At 48.4% G+C, this 18594-nt stretch overlaps 2 protein-coding genes across 2 annotated transcripts; both read left to right on the top strand.

Annotated features, from left to right (window-relative positions):
* Positions 1-4268: 4268 nt before the first annotated feature.
* Positions 4269-13848, top strand: CEP85 (centrosomal protein 85; the record flags this gene model as incomplete). Its single annotated transcript, XM_080632579.1, has 13 exons — positions 4269-4323; positions 4931-5083; positions 7203-7930; positions 8558-8691; positions 9531-9648; positions 9977-10162; positions 10475-10627; positions 10885-11039; positions 11504-11624; positions 12070-12120; positions 12207-12314; positions 13167-13395; positions 13685-13848. The coding sequence occupies 13 exons, from the start codon at positions 4269-4271 to the stop codon at positions 13846-13848; spliced, it is 2355 nt and encodes a 784-aa protein (XP_080488705.1).
* Positions 13849-15951: 2103 nt separating this feature from the next.
* SH3BGRL3 (SH3 domain binding glutamate rich protein like 3) lies at positions 15952-17894 on the top strand (the record flags this gene model as incomplete). The annotated part of the gene is made up of 3 exons (XM_080632591.1): positions 15952-16125; positions 16452-16619; positions 16985-17894. 3 exons carry the CDS (start codon positions 15952-15954, stop codon positions 17048-17050), a joined length of 408 nt encoding a protein of 135 aa, XP_080488717.1. The 3' UTR covers positions 17051-17894.
* Positions 17895-18594: the final 700 nt, after the last annotated feature.

Genomic DNA, 18594 nt, shown 5'->3' with positions numbered 1-18594 from the left:
GAGGGAGGAGAAAATCAATCAGTGTTCAGTCTGCTACTGCTCCAAGCCTAATTTAACTATGACCAATGAAAGAATCTCCTTTTAAAAAGCTAGAAATGAAAAATTTGCAGTTCTAAGCTCCTTCAGATTATCTTCCCTTTCACCTCTCCAGCACCTTCCATGTTTTAAGAACAATCTCAGCCTCAGACAAACAGAAGAAAACTTTCTGACAAGTTTTTGTGTCCATATCTCACAGAACCACTCGGTTTGTCTGTGCAGAGGTGAAGAAGGTAAATTCTCCCAAATAGCATTACTGTAAATCTCTGCAGATACTCTCTTGCCCTGGAGCTGCTTAACACCACACTCGTGTGAAAACCCAATGGTAGCACTTTCATCCCCTACATACTCATTTCCTCTTCATGACAGCATCTCTCTTCCTATTCTTCAATTTTGCACCTCTTGTTTGTTCTCCTTGTGCCATCTCACTTGTCACACTGATGACTATAAAACACACCATTTCCCCCATCCATATAATTCAGTATTTCTTTTCAGGAGCAAGTCATTATCATTCCAGTCTAATTCCAGTGTTTGGGTTAGAAGGGACCTTAAAATACCACTTAGTCCAAATCCCTGCCACAGGCAGGGACACCTTCCACTAGACCAGGTTGCTCAGATCCCCATCCAACCCAAGTTTGAACACTTCCAATGATGGAGCACTCACAAGTTCTCTGCCAACGTCTGTCTCACCACCCTCATTCCTTTGCCTGCATAAAGGTTTAAGAGTAAATACCATCTTGAAGAAGTCCACCTGGCACTGGGGGATAGATCCCAGTTTATAAGCAGAGCTGATGCATGGACAATTCTTTCAGAGAGCTTCACATCTACATGAATTGATTTTTCAGCCTGTTGGACTGCTCTGGTGCATCTGGAGGACCAGCGATGAGCTGGGGAACAAACTTTCAACACTCTAAACTTTAGGAAATGCCTGCAAAAAATGTTGGGGAAAGGGGAGGGAAAGAGACTTCATTTTGGAAAAGGAAAGTTGAGGGAAAGAAATATGCTTGTTTTGTGTTCAAAGACTGTCTTGGAGCCAGCATTAGCAGTGCAGCAGCGTGCCTGGTATTAATGTGTAACTCCCCCCTCTAGGACTGATGAGTGGAGTATATCTAGTACTATAGAGCTCTTTCAGATGATTCTCCTCAGTGCCCTGCCAATGTATATTCCTGATCCAAGTGTCCTATATGGGATAAATAAACTTCCTCTGCTGAGAACTCTACAAAGCTAATCATTATCTTCTAATTTGGGTGCTGAGGATCAGTCAATAGGTCACGTCCGATTTCATAGTTAAATGACAGCCTGGAAGTATTCGATCATTTTGATAGGCCAGCAACCTATAGCAGCCTGTTAAGTACTTCCAGCAGGTTTCTAACTGTCTGTCTTTTCTATGAAGTACTTAAAGTAGGTTTCCAAACACGTTTCTGCTATTTCTGCAAAGAATTCCAAGTCCATTGAAGTGGTCCACGGCTCTGCTCCCCCTCTCTTGCAAAGATGCAGCAGCTTTGTTTGAACATCCAAAGTGTTTGCTGAGACTGAACTATGGTGGCTGGGGAGCTGCTTGTTCTTTGAAAGGTGCTAGGACAAACACTGAATGATCTGCACATAATGTTCTGGGCTCCATTAGCTCATTTTTAGTAGTATTTCAGTCAAATGACAACTTGACAGTTGGGAGGGAACATGAATTCAAGCACCAGTGACAGTCTTATAGCACCAGTGTTGCCCTTTACCTCAGGCCAAGCATTTTGCACATGTGGCCATACAAACTGTCATACCAACATTCAGTGCTTGGTAACAAAATACTTGGTGATACAAGGTTTGCTGCAAAACATCCCCCAAACTTCAACAACTCTATTGTATTTTCTTAGCTCGGGGTCAAACACCACAGAAATCATTCAATCATGGAAATATTCTATGAATATCAACACATTTTCATCCCTACTCATCAATAACGTGCATTTTATGTGTACAATTGATTTTTCTGTTCTACTGTACTTGTCTGACCCACAATGGCCAGCTGGAGGCACAAACAGCAGGGATGCGTCCTACAGGCTTTCAGGGTAACGTGGACACTCTCCCATGGTTTTCTTTCAGTAGTAACATTAGGATCACAAATGCTAAACTGCAATACTGAGAAATTTGGACCTTTATAGTACCCAATACTGCCTTCAGGACCACCAGCAGCACTGTTTGAACACAGACCAGAGAATGCCATGGAAAAGCTGAGGCACGCACTCATCTGTTTTCTGTGCTGGATTACAGATTCACTTTTGACTACAAAGACATACATGCAGATTCATGAAGATGTCCTCACGTTTATCCCCAAGTTTAAGGCTGGGGGGCTCTGGGGGCACTAATTAGCTATTTTTAAGCTTAAATAAAAACATTTCCAGTTGCGACTTCCCTTTTCCCTGCTTTGCCAGGTTAAAGCCATTCCCCTTATCCAAAGCCTCTCTCCAGGTTTCCTGTAGCCCCTTTAGGCACTGGAATGCCCTCGCGAAGCGCAGCACCAGCAAACCGCGACGAGGACCTCAGGTGGAGAAGTCAGAACTGGCTGAGAACGCCGGAACCTGCAGCTACCCCAGCCCGCCCCTGCGGGCACGCACGCACAGCACCGCCAGGACTGAGCCACTGCGCAGACGCAGAGAACCGCTAAGCTGCGGGGCGGGGATCAGCGTCCTGGCGAGCCAATGACCGACGGGCAGGGGCGGGGCCGGCGCTCCCGATAGGCTGAGGGGCAGGGAGGGGCGGGGCTCCGTAGCTTTTCCTCTGCCCCTCCTCTCCCTTCCCGCCCCTTGGCTGTAACGGTCGCGGGGCAGCGCGGGCAGCGCGGCGGAGGCAGGTGAGGGGCTCGGAGCCGTCCCGCTGCCGGCACCACGGGGCGGGCCTCGGCCTGGGGCACAGCGCTCCCCCCCTCGGTGAAACCACCCCTTCTCTCCCTCCGCCCCTTAGGGACCGGCTCCGTTCCGCTCCCCGCGCCCCTCAGGGACCGGTGCCCCTCAGGGAGGGCCTTCCCCTCTCTCCACCCAAATCAGTGTCGGCGGGGCGAAGCGTTTCCCCCCACAGCCTGGCTCCACATCACTGCACGTCCCCTCCAAGCTCTCTCCTTCCACCGGGTAAAGCGCTGCTCCCCCTCTTCCTGACCCACCTCTCCCTTCCTACTCCCTGTGCAGGGCTTGCTCATGGGATGCGCTGTGGGGTGGGTGCTGTGTCTGTGTGTGAGGGTGTGCGGGGTGAGGTGGGAGCACTTTGCTTTGTCTGTTTTATGTCAAGAGCCACGCTTGCATTTCCCTGCTGTAACTGTCTGTAATGCTGGAGACTGGGTTTTCAACTCAGGAATTTCAGAAACATACCTAAATTAAGCATAATAATGCTGCATTTACCTGGAAGTGTTGTATGTCTGCTGAGTGAAATGCTGCTTCTGCTTCGTTAGCCTATTGTATTCCCAGTGTCTATCCTGTGTCGTAACATCTGTGTCTGTTTCCTAAGAATTAATGGTTTCTGCGAGCTCTTTGAATCAGTTAAGGACAAATCTGTAGGAGCTGGCAATTGAGGATATAGTATCTGACTGATGGAGTCAGGCTGATGGAGTGGAGAGCAGCCCTGAATGTTCACAATAAGCCTGAGAGCTGCAAATCAGAGCTTGCATGGTCAGAGTTAGGAAATTCACTGAAGTACTTGGATAAGCAGATCAATTAAACCAAAGCTCTAGATAGAAAAGGACTGCCATTTATGGAGCAGCAATGCCAGGTTGTGAATGGCTGCACTTCTGCCTGTAGTTGCTCAGTGACCTCTACAGAGGGCAGAGATGAACTGGTTTAAAGTTAAGACTTGTGAAAGGAAATTTTTAGGCTCTGTAGACATAAAGGCAGCGTGTAGGTGCCATGGTGACTGATGCTCTATAAATAACCACGATGGGGATAACACATGGCCCAGTTGAAAGGAGCTGCTGAACTGCTGCAGACCTGGAGAATGTTGCAAACAGGAACTCTGCTCATTTCTCAGGCATGAAGAAAACCTCCAGTAACTGCAAGGGCTTTTTTTAAGGCCTCTGTGCTGTGGGGATGAAGCAGAGACATTCTTGGGAGGAGATGCTCATTAAATGTGAAATACTGTGTCAGTCTGAATGGAGAGTAACTGGTGTGTATGTACCCTTTGGTTAGTGGGAACAGGGGCTGGTTTGTACTGACAAAGTGGTTTTTATGTATTGCCCTGTAGTTCACTGGACAGATAAGATGGCTGCTCTGGAGAAACAGCCAGACCTGAGGCTCCAGCAGAACAATCCACCGGGTAAGGACAGTCCTTTCTTTAAAGCCCTGCTGCTGTCGGATCCAGTTTCAGCTCCCCTGAGGAGACAGATGGCCTTGAGAAGAGTTCATTACCAGAAGCTTTTTATTTGAAAACAATGTCTTATTCCTGCCATATAAAACAATTGCATGGGTATGCATGGGGAGAGAGCTGTTTGATAACAAACCTATCTCTTGAGTGCTAAGTGATACATCAGGAAGAGTTCTTACCAGTTCATGCAAAAATGTATCTTTAATTCAACCAGTTTTGCTGTGGGCCAATGCTGCTGCTTCTCTGTTTCATCTGAGTGCCAGAGCATCAGCTGGGTGTAATATCACCAAGCTCATCAATGGGAATATAATTTACTGCTTTTGCAGTCTGACTTCCATAACTAGATTGATTTTTTTTCAGTCTTCGGTTGATATGATTTGATTTCCATATGTTTGCTGCCATTTCCTTTTGCAGAAGAGATTTCTTTAGCAACAATATGGGGAGTCAAGCAAGGATGGGTTGAGGTAGAATGGGTAATTAGATATGGCTTAATTAGGTATATTAAAAGGCTTTTCAGTCTGTTAGCTAAAACATAAATATTCCTGCTTTTTCTCTCCAGATCCCAGTGCCAGTCAAAAGAGTCATTTCCTGGAGACTGACTGGAAAACACCCATGTTGTCTGTGAAGTTCCAGAGCCGAGTCAGCCGCAGTTCAAGTGTGGCTGACAGCGGGGATGGGGGCATTGGGACCTCCTGCTCAGACAGCACAGAAGGTGATGGTCAGCATGGGGTCACACAGGAACAGAGTTTAAAACATTAAATAGCTTGATATTACTGAATCCTAGAATGTAAAACTTGGGAGAGAGCAGAATCTGAAATGATGTTTGGGGACTATTTCAAAACCTCAGCACACAGATATGCTGACTGAAATACAAACAAGTGATTAAGGGACTTGCTGTTTCTCTAAGCTGGTGTCTTTTAACTGTAGCAAGCATTCTGAACTGACTAAAAGAGCCACCTTGTTGATTTGCTGGTTCATTCTGACCAAGTGATCTATCAGCAAGTGTGATGCGTGATTCTTTCTTTTAAGAACTAATTTATAGGTGCCTCTAGAGGCTTCAGATCAGTGTGCCTTTCTAAGTGTCCTCAGTGTTAGAGCTGTGTGCTGCTCACTGAAGAAGGCTGCCGCCTGTCCCTCAGCTGAGGTGTGTTCTGTGAAATTGCTTGTCCTAGAAATCCTTTCCACCTGTATCTTCATCCACAAAAGTGACATAAACCACTATTGATTCACTGACCCTTCTTTCAGCAGTGAGGCAGTTTGCTGTGTTCTTTAAAATAATGTACTTTGCACATTCGTATATTTCACAAGCTGCATTGGCAGCCATAGATCTCAATAATGTGTGAGTTAAAATGAATGTGTTTCAGAAGGTCTGACTTGTGGAAATATTGCTGTAAATATTACTAGAGCACATGTTTAAGTGTCTCCTTTAGTGCCTCTCAGGATAGTAAAACATCCAGCTGCACATTCAAGGCAGGGGAGATAATGATGGCCCTTTGGAATGTTTGCTATGTTGTAGCCTTGTTTGTAAGAGCTGAGGCTGAATTTCTGCCTGTCAGGTCTGTGTGTGTGTTGGAAATGTTGTGACAAGCCTTGGCACACTGAAGGAACCGATTGCAGCATCTGCATGTGATGTGTTGCTCAGAGGGCTCGAGTTCCTGACAGTGATGCTGGGATACGAATCCAGGGGCTGTAAAAGGAAATTGCCCTGTCCCTTCTGTTTGCTGAGGTGAATGTGCTTGTGACTGTTTGGTAGCAGGGTGTTCTCTGGCACAGGCAATGAATGTCTGAGTGATGCCTCCCCCACTCCTGCTCATTTTTTGAGGAGAGTACCATGTGCCTTTACTGTGATACTTACCTGCAGTTTGATGGTCTTTGCAGAATCTGGTTTTGGTCCTATTCAACTTGAACCCTTTTATTCCTTCCTGTAGCAATGCTTTGAGGTTATAAACAGGTGGAGGATTGATGTTGCATTCTTGAGGTTAGATTAAAGAAACATCATGAGGGGTGGGCCTTTAGCCAAACACATGAAGAAAACAAGTTTGTGTAGCTGGGAGAAACCTGGAATTACTGCAGTACACAATGTATGGTGACAAGGAGTGGGAACAGGCACTTTGCTGTTTGCCTTTCTCAGTTCTTGCTGTTGCTGTATTGAAATCTGAGAGTTGCTAAGAATAACCCAGCACTTCCCCGTAGCCAGGTTTGGTGCCCGTCTGACACAACGGGCTCACGTTGGGGTGCGTGTGCCCAACTCTGTCTCATTTCCTGTGGCAATAAGGCACAGCCATTACTCTAGGAAAAGCTCTTTTGCTGCAGTGTCCTGGAGGAGTTCGAAGGTCAACTGCTGGTGATCCAGTGTTCAGCTATGTTTGAAGCTCATCATGGGCTTAGTGAAGGCTCCCGTTAGCTTTGGTCACGGTTCAGAGTCGCTGAGCTGTGGGACGGGCAGAACAGAATCAAGGTCTCAGTGTTCAGCTGAGTAAGTTCCAGCCTTTTTATTCAATTTAAAGGACTTGATTTCTAAACCTATAGAAAGATAACCTTATTGATTTAAGATTATACTGGAGTAGCTTAATAACGGGATTAAAAATGTCTGCTGAATTAAACTTGGATTCTCCCTGTGATATGGTGGTAGGAAAATGTCAGCAGGCTCCTGAAACCTGTAATGAGGGGAACACTGGTGTGCCTTGGTCCTGCTGCTGCTGCTTAGGAGGACATGTTCAGGGGGAAAAGAGTCAGGTTTTTAACTTCTTCTGGAAAGTTCCTCAAAGAAATGCCTGTTCATGTTGGAATGTTTCAGCATTGTAATCAGAGCATTGTTCTTCTTTCCCCAGACTTTTGCAATTCCAGTAACGGTTCCTCATTCCAGCCCATCAAAGCCCAAGTGACCATCCCAACAGCCCATGTTATGCCTTCGACTCTAGGTGCCTCACCCTCCAAGCTGTGTCCTGCAGGAGACCAGAGCTGTTTACAGAATCCATCAAAACCTGCTATGCCAGGATCTGCTGCTTCTGAACACACAGGGCTCATGAGAAATGGAGATTTTAATTCTGGGAAGTCTTCTCAGGTGCCACCCAGGGATCTCCTGCACCTCTACAGGACTTCAGGGGAAAATGGGTTTGAGCAACCCTGGCATCCTGTTTCTGATCACATGAGAGCAGAAGACACTTGGAAGTTTGACACCCCTGCCATTGAGCGCACCCTTAACCAGTCTCTCTTTCTGGATAATTTGTGCACTGACCCCCTGCACAGGTTCCAGAAGTTCAATCCAAACTCTGGGGCAGCTGAGGCAGGAAAGGACCATTATAAGGTGCTGCCAGAGAGTAAGCAAGTGGTGGGGGCTAATGGAGTCTGTGAGCCCCAGGACGGAACGTGGCCAAGCGGGAACAGACTGATGCCAACGGGACTTCCGGCCAACAATTTCTATTCAAAGCCTGTAAGTCCTCCATCTCGAGCATGGATGCAGGACGCCTGCACACTACACCCACATGAGAGGGTCTGTGAGCTCAGTGCTTGGAAACAGCAGCTGGACAAAGTGCGATTGCAAGTAGAGCAAATGCAGGTAAGGAGCTGCTTGTGTGAATGTATGAGTTTGAAAGCCTTCCTGTGTAGTCATGAATTGTTATTCCAGGCTTACAAAGCAAGAGGGGAAAATGTCTGCTGCTTCTCCCTGTCTTACACTGAAAGTCTGTTAATGATCTGGTTTTACAGCATGTGGTGTCACAGGTATCATTTGACGTGTTGCTTATGGAGAACAGCTCTGTATTATGTTACAGCACTGCACAACGGATCAGATCAAGAGGGAAATATCCTGTCTGCTAGAAACTGTGAAGAAAAAGCATGCTAAGAAGTTCTTCACTTCTACAATAACTGTATTCTGTATCTAGAGTTGGGAAATGCTTTTTTGGCTTAAAAAAGCTGCATAAAACTAACAGATCTATTAGCTGGACCAGCTTGTTTATCCCACCAGCTGAACCCGAATGGAGACAAATTGTTTCCAGTGAGCTAAAATTATTGTTAATCTCCAGTTGTGCTTGGGCAAAGTTACTTGTTCTTGGACATCAACAGAGACTGAAATAGCTCTGTCCTGGCATGCAGATGAGCACACAGGGCGCAAAATAGCTCTAGCAGTGTTGCAGTTACCTCTGTTGAGCATAAACCTCCTTCCTCATTTTGTCTCCTCTTTCAGTTACAAAATGGAGGTGCCTGCCACCATCCCTCCATGTATTCTCCTTCGCTGCCTACTCCTGATCCAGCTCAGTGGATCAATATCCTGAACTCCAATGAAAACCTACTCAAGGAGAAAGAGCTCCTCATTGATAGGTGAGAGTTTGCTACTGACATGTGGTGTATGGGCTCTAGCGCATTGCCTTTTGGAAAGGGAGGGGTTTGAAAGTACCAAGGAAAGGTCATATCTCAGAGTCCCTCTTGCCCAACTGAGTCTCTTTTGTTGCAAAGAGCAATATGATGACCTTTGAGAAGAGCATATATTTTTCATGAGCTCTCCTCCCCTTCCTCTTGGAATTAGAATGATGATCCTGAAGGGATCAAATAAATCAATTTTGGTTATGATTCTCTATGCTTTATAAAGGATAAAGATTTCTGTTCACATCATGATTATTTGGAATGTCAAAACTGCTGCCTTTTTTGCTTGAGGGTTTCCTTGGAGCTCTTATAGAGCTTTATTTTAAATTAACTCTTTGTGAATTTGGGCTGTCAAGCACATTTCTCATACCTAATGCTATGGTCCATAAGCTTTTTGAAAAAGTCCTAATAAAAACTACCTTCAGCATTTGGGCTGTAAATACTGTTTCTGGTTGCTCATTTGGAGTTATCTTTGTCACTCATACAAGCTCTACAACCAAGCCAGATCTTCCAAAGCATGGAAGGCTTGTGTGTTTTATCTATAATCATTGCTGGGGATTGCTTCGAAGGGAGGGAGGAAAAGTTAATACCAATTCTGAAAAACTTTGAAATGGATATCACAGAATCATAAAATCTTCCAGATCATTTCTCTGCAGGTCAGTTCTGAGTTGCAGACTTGCCTTTCCGTTCTGCTTGTCCCTGTATGGAGCATTAGAGTTGTGGTGGCACTGTTCATGCTGTATTGCTCTCTGCTGTGTGTTTGAGGACAGTGTATTACCAGTTGTTGCTTCTTACAGGCAAAGACAACACATCTCACAGTTGGAGCAGAAGGTCCGGGAAAGTGAACTACAGGTTCACAGTGCCCTCCTTGGCTGTCCAGCAACCTATGGAGATGTCTACATGTTGAGAATGCAGGTAAGCAGATGCAGCAGGGTGTCAGTAAGAAAGGTATTGAACCCAATGGCTTTATCACTTCTTATTAGGTATTCCCTGAGTAGAAGGGCTATGCAGAGTAAAGTGATCCTTTGTATGGGATCCCTATTACCTGTCTTTGAGATTTCAAGCCCTGAAGTACTATGGTTTGTTTAGAAGCTGTGCTAGTGATGCAAAGGCCTGATGGCACTGACATGCGATTTCAGATACTGCAGTGTATAAGATGGGCTGAATGATGTTTGGGAATTAGGGAGGCTGCGAACACAGTTCTGAGGCAGCACAGATGCATAATGCCAGCTTGTCTCTGCAGGAGCTGCAGCGGGAGAACACATTTCTTCGAGCACAGTTCACAGAGAAGACTGAATCCCTCAGTAAGGAAAACATTGAATTGGAGAGAAAACTGGCTGCTGCAGAGGTGGATGCAAAGCTGATCCGGGAGTCACTGAAGGAAACTATGCAGAAACATGCAGAGGAGTTAAAAAAACAGGAAGAAAGGGTATGATCCTATTGCTGCTGAGATGGGAAGGTGGTTTTGCTTTGAGAAGCTGAAAGTCCATATAGTGCCTTGTAGAGTACTTTGGATTGTAAGCAAAAGCCCTTTCTCCTGCAGCTAGAAGTATTTCACTACCTGCTCTTTTAACCAGAGAGGAGGCCTGTCTTTAGATAAATGAGCAGAAATGCTGCTGAGTTAAGGTGATCTTGTGTTTTGGTGTTTAGTGCTGTACAAAAAGGTAAATGAGGCTTACACAGAACTGAAGAATGGATAAGAAATTATATAAGCTAAACTTTTTTATAACTGTCCCTGCAGGTAAAGGGAAGAGACAAACACATTAATAACCTTAAAAAGAAATGCCAGAAGGAATCCGAACAAAACAGAGAGAGACAACAGAGAATTGAGACCCTGGAACGATATTTGGCTGATCTACCAACCCTTGAGGACCATCAGAAACAGAGTCAGAAGGTAAAACTTCTGTTGAGTTATGATGATAGCTCTTCACATACTTGCTCAGGTGACTTTTCTACAGCTGCAGTTTATCCCCTGTGCAGCTGCACAAGTGAAGTTATGGTCAGGCCTTTTTGGAGGAGGAATGTTCTGAGCTGTAGCTGAGAATTGCCACATAGGTACTAAAAATGGACACTGCAAATGTAGTTGAAACATGCTGTGTGTGGTAAAACTCCTGGGAGGTCTCTAGAATGTTCTGATGGCCTTTGTTGCAGCTGAAGGAATCTGAACTGAAGAGTACTGCTATGCAAGAAACAGTGCTGGCACTGGAAACAGAGCTTGGAGATATCCGGGCTGCTTTCAGGGAGCAAGAGGTGCAGCTAGAAACCCAAAAACACAAGGAGCTGGAGCTTCTTTCTACTGTGCGCAGGTAAAAGTCAGGAGGATTTGAATAGCACTGAAGTAATTGCTGCACAAGAGCTGTGATGATTCAGCACAGCCACTGTCCCTCCTGTCAGAACCTGGTTACCATGGATGTGTGATGATTATGTGCTTGCCAAAACAATGTTTAAATTCTGTGTGCCAGCAGCGGAGGGTGGGAGCAGAACCACATGCTGAAAGAAAGGGGGCCCCTGTTCTGTTACCTGGGCTTGTTTGTGTCCTCAGGTTACTGCTCTTGTCAACCATAACTCCGTGCAAAATGGACCTACTTAGTCTGTAATTGTTGTCTCTGCAAATGTGCCAGTATCATGGATAGGGCTGTGTCCAAGGAAGGGAGACTTCTGTCATAGCCCTGGCAACACTGACACCTGAGATGAAAATCATTTGCCCCCTCATAGTGAAGGAGACACCCTAGATAAAGCTGGTTTTCCCATGGTGTTCTGCCAATTGTAGCTTGCAGGACAAGGTGCAGCAGTGTGTGAAGAATGCAGAGAGAGGAGCCGCTGCCCAGGATGGGGAGAGACAGAAGATAGAAAATGACTCTCTGAAGAAAGAATGTGACCGCCTCAGGAAGGTAACAGTGTCCCAGCTGGGAATCACACCTTTTCCCTTCCACTGAATCACAGCAGGCACTGAAGATGAAATCAGGGACCTTTGCAGTCACTGTTGTACTGAAGCAGCAGTTCCTGGAATTCCAGGCTGAGGGTTTTTAGAAGCTGTTCTTGGTGTGATAACTATGCTTTCCTGCAGTTAACACTGGAGACAAGTTGCAGAATGCTGAAGAGGGGAGAAGAAAACCACATGAATGCAATTTGTCCAGTCTGTATTTAGCTGATACTTCCAATGGTGCCTTGTATCAGGTGCCTTTCATTGGAGAATTCACTACTAACAGAAGCAGTGATTAAAACAGTAAATGGACAGGAAAAGAGGAGAGGGGATGCTCTCTTACTGAAGGAGGAATCCTGGTGGAATTACTGAGTTTGTGTGGCCAGTTCTGATGCTTCTGCTTTTGATTCCAGATTGTGGACAAACAGCAGAAGAAGGCAGAGCAGTTGTCCTTGCAAGTAAAGGTGAGAGGTGACTGTGGAGGGACCTAGAACTCGAGAATCTTCTGTGATGTGGGTTAGACTGACTACTTACCCATGGTCTGTTCTAGAACCTGGAAGAACAGGTGACCCAGGAAGAGGGGACAAGCCAAGCTCTGAAAGAGGAGGCGGTGAGAAGAGAGAATGCACTACAGCAGCTCCGGGCCGCTGTGAAAGAGGTCAGAGCAGGCGTGCCGAGTGCCTGAGCATAGCAGCTGAATGAACAATAAATTGTCTTTTAGCTAGGTCCTTAATTTGCAGTCAGCAACACAACCTCTCCTGCTTCCTGCTAGTCAGTTGCTCTGAAAGGAGCTCTTCTCTGTTCAAAAGCAGGAGGAGAAAGGCAGTTCCTGCCTTGGGTTTGAGTTTGCCGAGTTTGCCAGCTGGGGGCAGCACGGCAGTGAGCAGGACTCCAACCTGGCCCACAGCCGTGGTTGAAGGGCAGGACTGAGCCCTACTCTCAAGCCTTGAAGGAAGCCAAGCACAGTGGCAGCCCTTGAGGGAAGGGATGGCCGGTGTTGGGGTGAGCAACTGGTGAACAACCTCCTGGAAGCTTATTTTGTTGCATCATGCCCCAGCAGGGATAGTGCAGTGTCATGGGGTGCTTCCTGTCTGAGCCAGGAAAGCTGAATGCTCACACCTTAGAACAGAATCATAGAATCAACCAGGTTGGAAAAGACCGATCATCAAGTACAACCGTTATCCCAGCACTGCCAAGGCCACCACTGAACCATGGCACTAAATGTCTCATCTATATGTTGGGGTTTTTTTTAACACTTCCAGGGATGGTGATTCCACTACTGCCCTTGGAAGCCTGTTCCAATGCCTGATCACTCTCTAGGTGAAGAATTTTTCCCTAGACCTTGTCAAGCTTGACTGTTGCTTATCTGGCAAGAGTCTGGAGGGCTTGATATAAACCAGCTCCTTCTGCCTTCAGTGCTCCCATCATCATTGAGCACTTGTGTTAAGTTGTTCTAAGTGTACTAGTTCTAAACCAGGTCACCACTAACCTGCTGTGCCCATTTGTTCAGCTCTCCGTGCAGAACCAGGATCTCATTGAGAAGAACCTGACCCTTCAGGAACGGCTCTGTCAGGCAGAGCTAACAACCCAGCCACTGCCTGCCGAGACAGCTCGCCTGGCGCAGGACCTGCACAGCGAGCTGGCCAGCTGTCTGCAGGATTTGCAGTCTGTCTACAGCATTGTCACTCAGAGGGCTCAGGGCAAGGATCCCAACCTCTCTCTGCTCCTGGGCATTCGCTGTAAGTATGTGGAGTGATGACAGAGCAAACCCCTCAGTTCCTGTGCTGTGGCAGAATTAAACTTGTGTATAATATAGCACTACTACAATACAGAAGAGGTTCTCATCTTCCTAGGATTCTGAACCTTATTTCTGTGGTTAGCCAGCTCTGAAGGTGCATGATGTAAGAACTAAATGTTAAGTAGCACCTCTTTTGCAAGCCTGCATTGTTTTTTCTGCCTCACTTGCAAATGTGTGTGATCCTTGGTCACAATTACATGTTGAGATGACTCCCTTCTCTGACTCTGCAGCTGTGCAGTACTCTGCTAAGGAGAAGGATGACTTACTGAGCCCTGATGGACTTGCAAAGAAACTGGTGGAGGTAAAACAGCTTCACAAAGAGGTGGAGGACTTAAGGACGGCAATATCTGACAGATACGCTCAGGACATGGGAGACAACTGCATCACCCAGTAAAGAATACTCCCCAAAGTAAGACAGAAAATGAAGACTTGAAACTCTCAAGAGTCTAGAGCTCCTACAGCTCAAAATCTATTCAGCACTTTACCATCCCTTTGCTCGGGTACCAGATGTGTGACTTATCCAATCCATGGGAATCCAGGGGGTTTGTTTGCCAGAAGTGTTCAGCTGCTGAACTGGAATCGTTCAGGGCTTTGGTGTCAGGCTTTACAGTAGCTTTGATCTTGTGGAATGTGTTTATGCTGTGTTTGCTGGAGCTGGTGTGGTCTCTGATGCTGGCAGATGAATTCTGAATTGCCTTCCAGGCATGTCAAATGCTGAACATGCAAATGTGACAGTTAAAATCATCACTAGAAGGAAATGTATGCCCTGGTTTTCCTGATAAATTCTCTGTGCAGATCCTGTGTGACTAGGAAGACCAGAGGATTATTGGGGCGTTCAGGGACTATTTGTGGAGCAGGACCTGCTTTCCTCAGGTAAACACGTCTGGTGTCTTTCAGTAGTCAAGAGGAGTTGGGGAATAAAGCAACACTAAAGGAAGACTCTGAAAATGCTCCCCCTGGGCACTGATACCCCAGAAGCCTTAAACCTTTTATGCCCCCAAAATAGCACTCTGTTTGTGGGTATGATTTAGGCTGCAGAGGAAGCAGATTGATGCTGAAGTGCCTTAATGAGAAACCTCCTATCCCCATGCTAATGCATCTGCTGGCAAGGGGAGAAATTGCTGTTTCTTGTAGCAGCCTCGAGAACCATCCAGAGGCTCTGCACTCCGGGGGCCCTGCCTAGGGCAGTGGGGACGTGCACCCTTGCTTGGCCCTCAGCTTGCTAGGGAGAAAGCCATTCTGGTCCTACCATGGCAGGATGGCACAGCTGGATCTGAAAGCTCTTCCTGCTGCCTGCAAGGCAGTGACCACTTGAGCTTTGTTGTAGCCATGCCCCTTGATCTCTGGGAACTCCCTACTCCTCTGCTAAATAATGGGATTTCTAAGTAAATCTGTATGGGATGTGACCTGCTTTATCACAGCCCTCATTAACCTAGTGACAACTCCACAGCACTTGCTTGTGCCAATGCTGTGGTGCTGCGGGTGGAACTTCCTTGGTTTTCAGCTTGAGGTAAGAGCAGGATAGTCAGTCAGTTGTACTGCAGGAGAGAAAATACTGCTGAAGCTTCTGTTGGTTGTTTCTTGGTTCATGTTGGGGCTGCAGGCCCTAGGTTTGGGAGAAAAGCTTTTGGTGTTCCTCTTCTTCTTTAAGACCAAATCTGTTTTGTTCTTAGTTCTTTGTTTGGCCACCAAGGGTGATGGTGGCAGAGAAGTGGTTAGTTTGCTGTCCTGAGCTACCCCCTGCATGACACAGGGAGAGAGCACAGCGGTGTCTGCCCTGTTCTGTCTGCATTGGATGTATTACATTTCAGGCCGTTTCTGTTCCCAGGATGCTGCTGCCATGTACTGAGCTAAATGTGGGCCAAGACTATTTCCTAAGGTCGTTTGTCCTGGCTGCTGGGAGCTCTCTAGGCACTGGGGTGCAGAGCAGCACCAGCTGTGAGTCACTCTCTCAGCAGGGTGCTGTTTGGCACCATCCCCTTTCCCCACTGTAGGGTGCAAGATCTGATTCCCAGGTGCTGTGCAGGGGCACGATTGCTCTCTGTGCAATGAGATTCTGGCTGAAACCAGCTCAGTTGATGCTCAGAGCCTTCTGCCTGGCCCTATCCCAGCAGCTGGGGAACCCTGGGTTGTGTGCTTCTCTCTCCTCCTCCTGCAGACTGGACCCGTTTGGCTAAGGTGGCGATTGTGTCTGCTGTACACGGCTGCTGCCCTCCATGCAGGGGAAACTCGGGGCCTCTTCTTTACAGAGCACCCCAGAGAGGGGCAGCAGGACCCCATTCTCACCCTGTCCGCCTGTTTCCCTGCGTCTCCCCCATCGCGTCGGGCGCTGTGCATTTCCACCGGCCTTTGTCTCGCCCGCTCGTTTGTACTGAGTGTTTTGAGTATAAAATAAAGCTGCTCTGCCCCACCCGCGCCAACCACTCCTGCTCCGGGGGGGGGGGGGGGTGGGGGGGTGCGGCGGTGGCTCCCCGGGGCCGGGCCCCGCCGATGCCGCATGCCCGGGCCCGCCGGCCCCATTGGTCCCCGCAGTCACATGCAGGGCGGTGGCGGGGGCCGCCCGTTCTCTTCCTCCCTCCCTCCCTCCGCCGGGCTGAGCGCAGGGAGCGGCCGCGATCGCAGCATGAGCACCCTCAAGGTTTACAGCACCTCGGTGACCGGCTCCCGGGAGGTGAGCGGCGGCGGCGGCGGCCCGGGCTCCGCTGGGGCAGGGCTGCGCGTCCCGGGGCCCCTCTTCCCTGGGGTGGGCGTCTCTGACCCATCCCTGGAGTCCCCTCCCCTGCTCTCGCTGCACCGGATCCATCGCTCCGCGCTGGGTGTCCTCCTCCGGCCCACGCAGGGCCGAGCCCCGCGGCCGGGTGGGGTCTGGATCATGGCCCCTACGGAGCAGCGGCTCCAGGAGCGGTTGCAGAGTGCGGCTGGCACGCTGGGGTGCGTGCCCGCCCTTCGGGCTCCTCTCCAGCTCCCCGTAACCCGCCTTTCCCGCCCGGCTTCCAGATCAAATCCCAACAGAGCGAGGTAACCCGAATCCTCGATGGGAAAAACATCAAGTATGAGCTGGTGGATATCTCCCAGGACAATGCTCTGCGGGAGGAGATGAGGGCGAAGGCCGGTAACCCCAAAGCCATCCCGCCCCAGATCGTCAACGGAGACCACTACTGCGGGGTGAGGCTTGTGCTCAGCACCGTGGAGGTTGGGTGGTGGTGGGCGCAGTCCAGTCCCCTCCTTTTTGCTACAGATGGTGTCAAGATGCCTTTCAGAAAGCGTTTCTTGTGAGGCACGCGGACAAGGTGCTGCCAGGGTGAACGGAGCACAGTGGCTTGTGAAAAAGGGGTCCTGAGCAGGAGGACTTGGGGTGCTGGTGGGCACCGGGGCTGTGCTGTGTGGGGCTGTCCTCATGTCACCTTGTCATTCTCCACGCAGCTGATGGCACCCGTGCCATGAGCCGGTTTGCGCTGCGTGCTCAGGGGACTGGTGCGAGCAGCCCCCTTGCTCTTGCCTTGTGAGTGACTTGTGGCTTTTCCCTGCAGGATTATGAGCTCTTTGTGGAAGCAGTGGAGCAAAACACCCTGCAGGAGTTCCTGAAGTTGGCCTGAGCCCCGGGCTCCCCTTTCGTCCTGGACTCTACCTGCATCCCTGAGCACCCTCATCTCCGACCACCTTCACTTCCAGGTTGTCAGCACTGTCCTGACACCACGACCTAATATCCCAGCACAGGGAAACCCATGACCAAAACTACCCATTGCAGCTGCCTGCGATTCCCTCCTGCCTAACCCTGGTATCATCTCAGAGGGATCCAAAGAAAGTCTGATGCTCGTTGCGCATGGCCTTTGAGCAAAGCTGGGCCTGGCTCACGGCAGCTTCCAGTGCCTCTGTACACAGCAAAGCCTCTGGGGCTGTGTGAAGTGCAGCCATCTGTCAGCCCTCGCCTCTGCAGGGAGAGCTTCTGCTTCAGGAGGGAAGGGCTTAGGGTTGATGTTACTCCCCACTTTTCCCAGTTGCTGTTAAATTGTAAACCCTGCTGCCTCACTTCCCTTTTTTATTTTACTTTTGTTTAATTCATCTCAACTGCACGGATTATGGCAACTAAGTCCTTTTTGGGGGGTTTGTCTTAATTTAATACAAAAATACTGCACAGAGCTGGGGTCTGAGCATCCACCAGGGAAGCCCAGGGCTGGGGTGAAGGCTGGAGCTGCTCAGCAGGCTGCCTGGGGGGATGGATGCACTTAGAGGTGGGACCTGTGCTGCTCTGGTGCCAGGGCTCCCTGGTGAGTGTTAATGGCTCAGGGCTGCTCCAGCACAGCTGATGCTCAGTTGTCTTATCTTTCCTCTTTAAGTTGGCTTTTGTTGCAACCCGGACCAAGTGCATTTTGTTTTCCTGCCAAAAAGGAAGTTTATAACTAGTGTTGTCTTTCAAGATGCTATTAAATGTTACTGTACCTTTCATGTCGGTACTGGTGGATTTCTTTTCAATCTGGTTTTATTTTGACTACAGGTTAAACATCGCCCTACGTAATGATTCTGAGTCATTTCCAGCTCAGAGAAGCCGGGTCACTTGTACTCAATGATGCAGCCTGATACAAACATCTTAACACCTTAGTTTGCTGCTGCTAATCAAAGGCTCACAGGACTTGTCTGAATATCCTACAGTGTGGTAGTGACAGGTACCTCTCTCAAGTGTTCTTTTCTACGTGGTAAGAGCAGCAGCCCAGAGGAGAACAGCTCCAGCCAGGCACAAAGATGACCTGGTTGGTTACAGGCCAGGGTGTAGAGGGGCAGTGGAAAAGGCTGCCCTATAGGAGAGTCCTTGTGTGCTCCTATGTCTGCTATAGGTGGAAAAGGAAGGAAAATGACTTGAAGCTGTGGGGATTGAGTCATGGGGAACCCGTGGAAGCTGCTGCTTTGGAGGAGTGGAGCTTCTTGTTCTTGGGTTGTGCAGGGTCTGGTTCTGGTTGGAGTGGTCTAGGAAGAGCTCTGTGTATCCTACCCACTCCTGCAGCAACTGTGCCCTTGAAATGTAATGGGACTGGAAACTGCAACTGAAATCAGTGGTTTTATGGGAGCTTTGAGGGCTGGGTCTCTGCTGAAAGGGAACCAGGCGGGAGGTGCTGCCTCATGCAAGTGGGAGTGTTGTCAGCTG

The sequence above is a fragment of the Psittacula echo genome (assembly GCF_963264785.1).
Source record: "Psittacula echo genome assembly, chromosome: 21".
Lineage (NCBI taxonomy): Eukaryota > Metazoa > Chordata > Aves > Psittaciformes > Psittacidae > Psittacula > Psittacula echo.
Note: the sequence above shows the minus strand (reverse complement) of the source record. Positions and strands in the feature narration are given on the sequence as shown.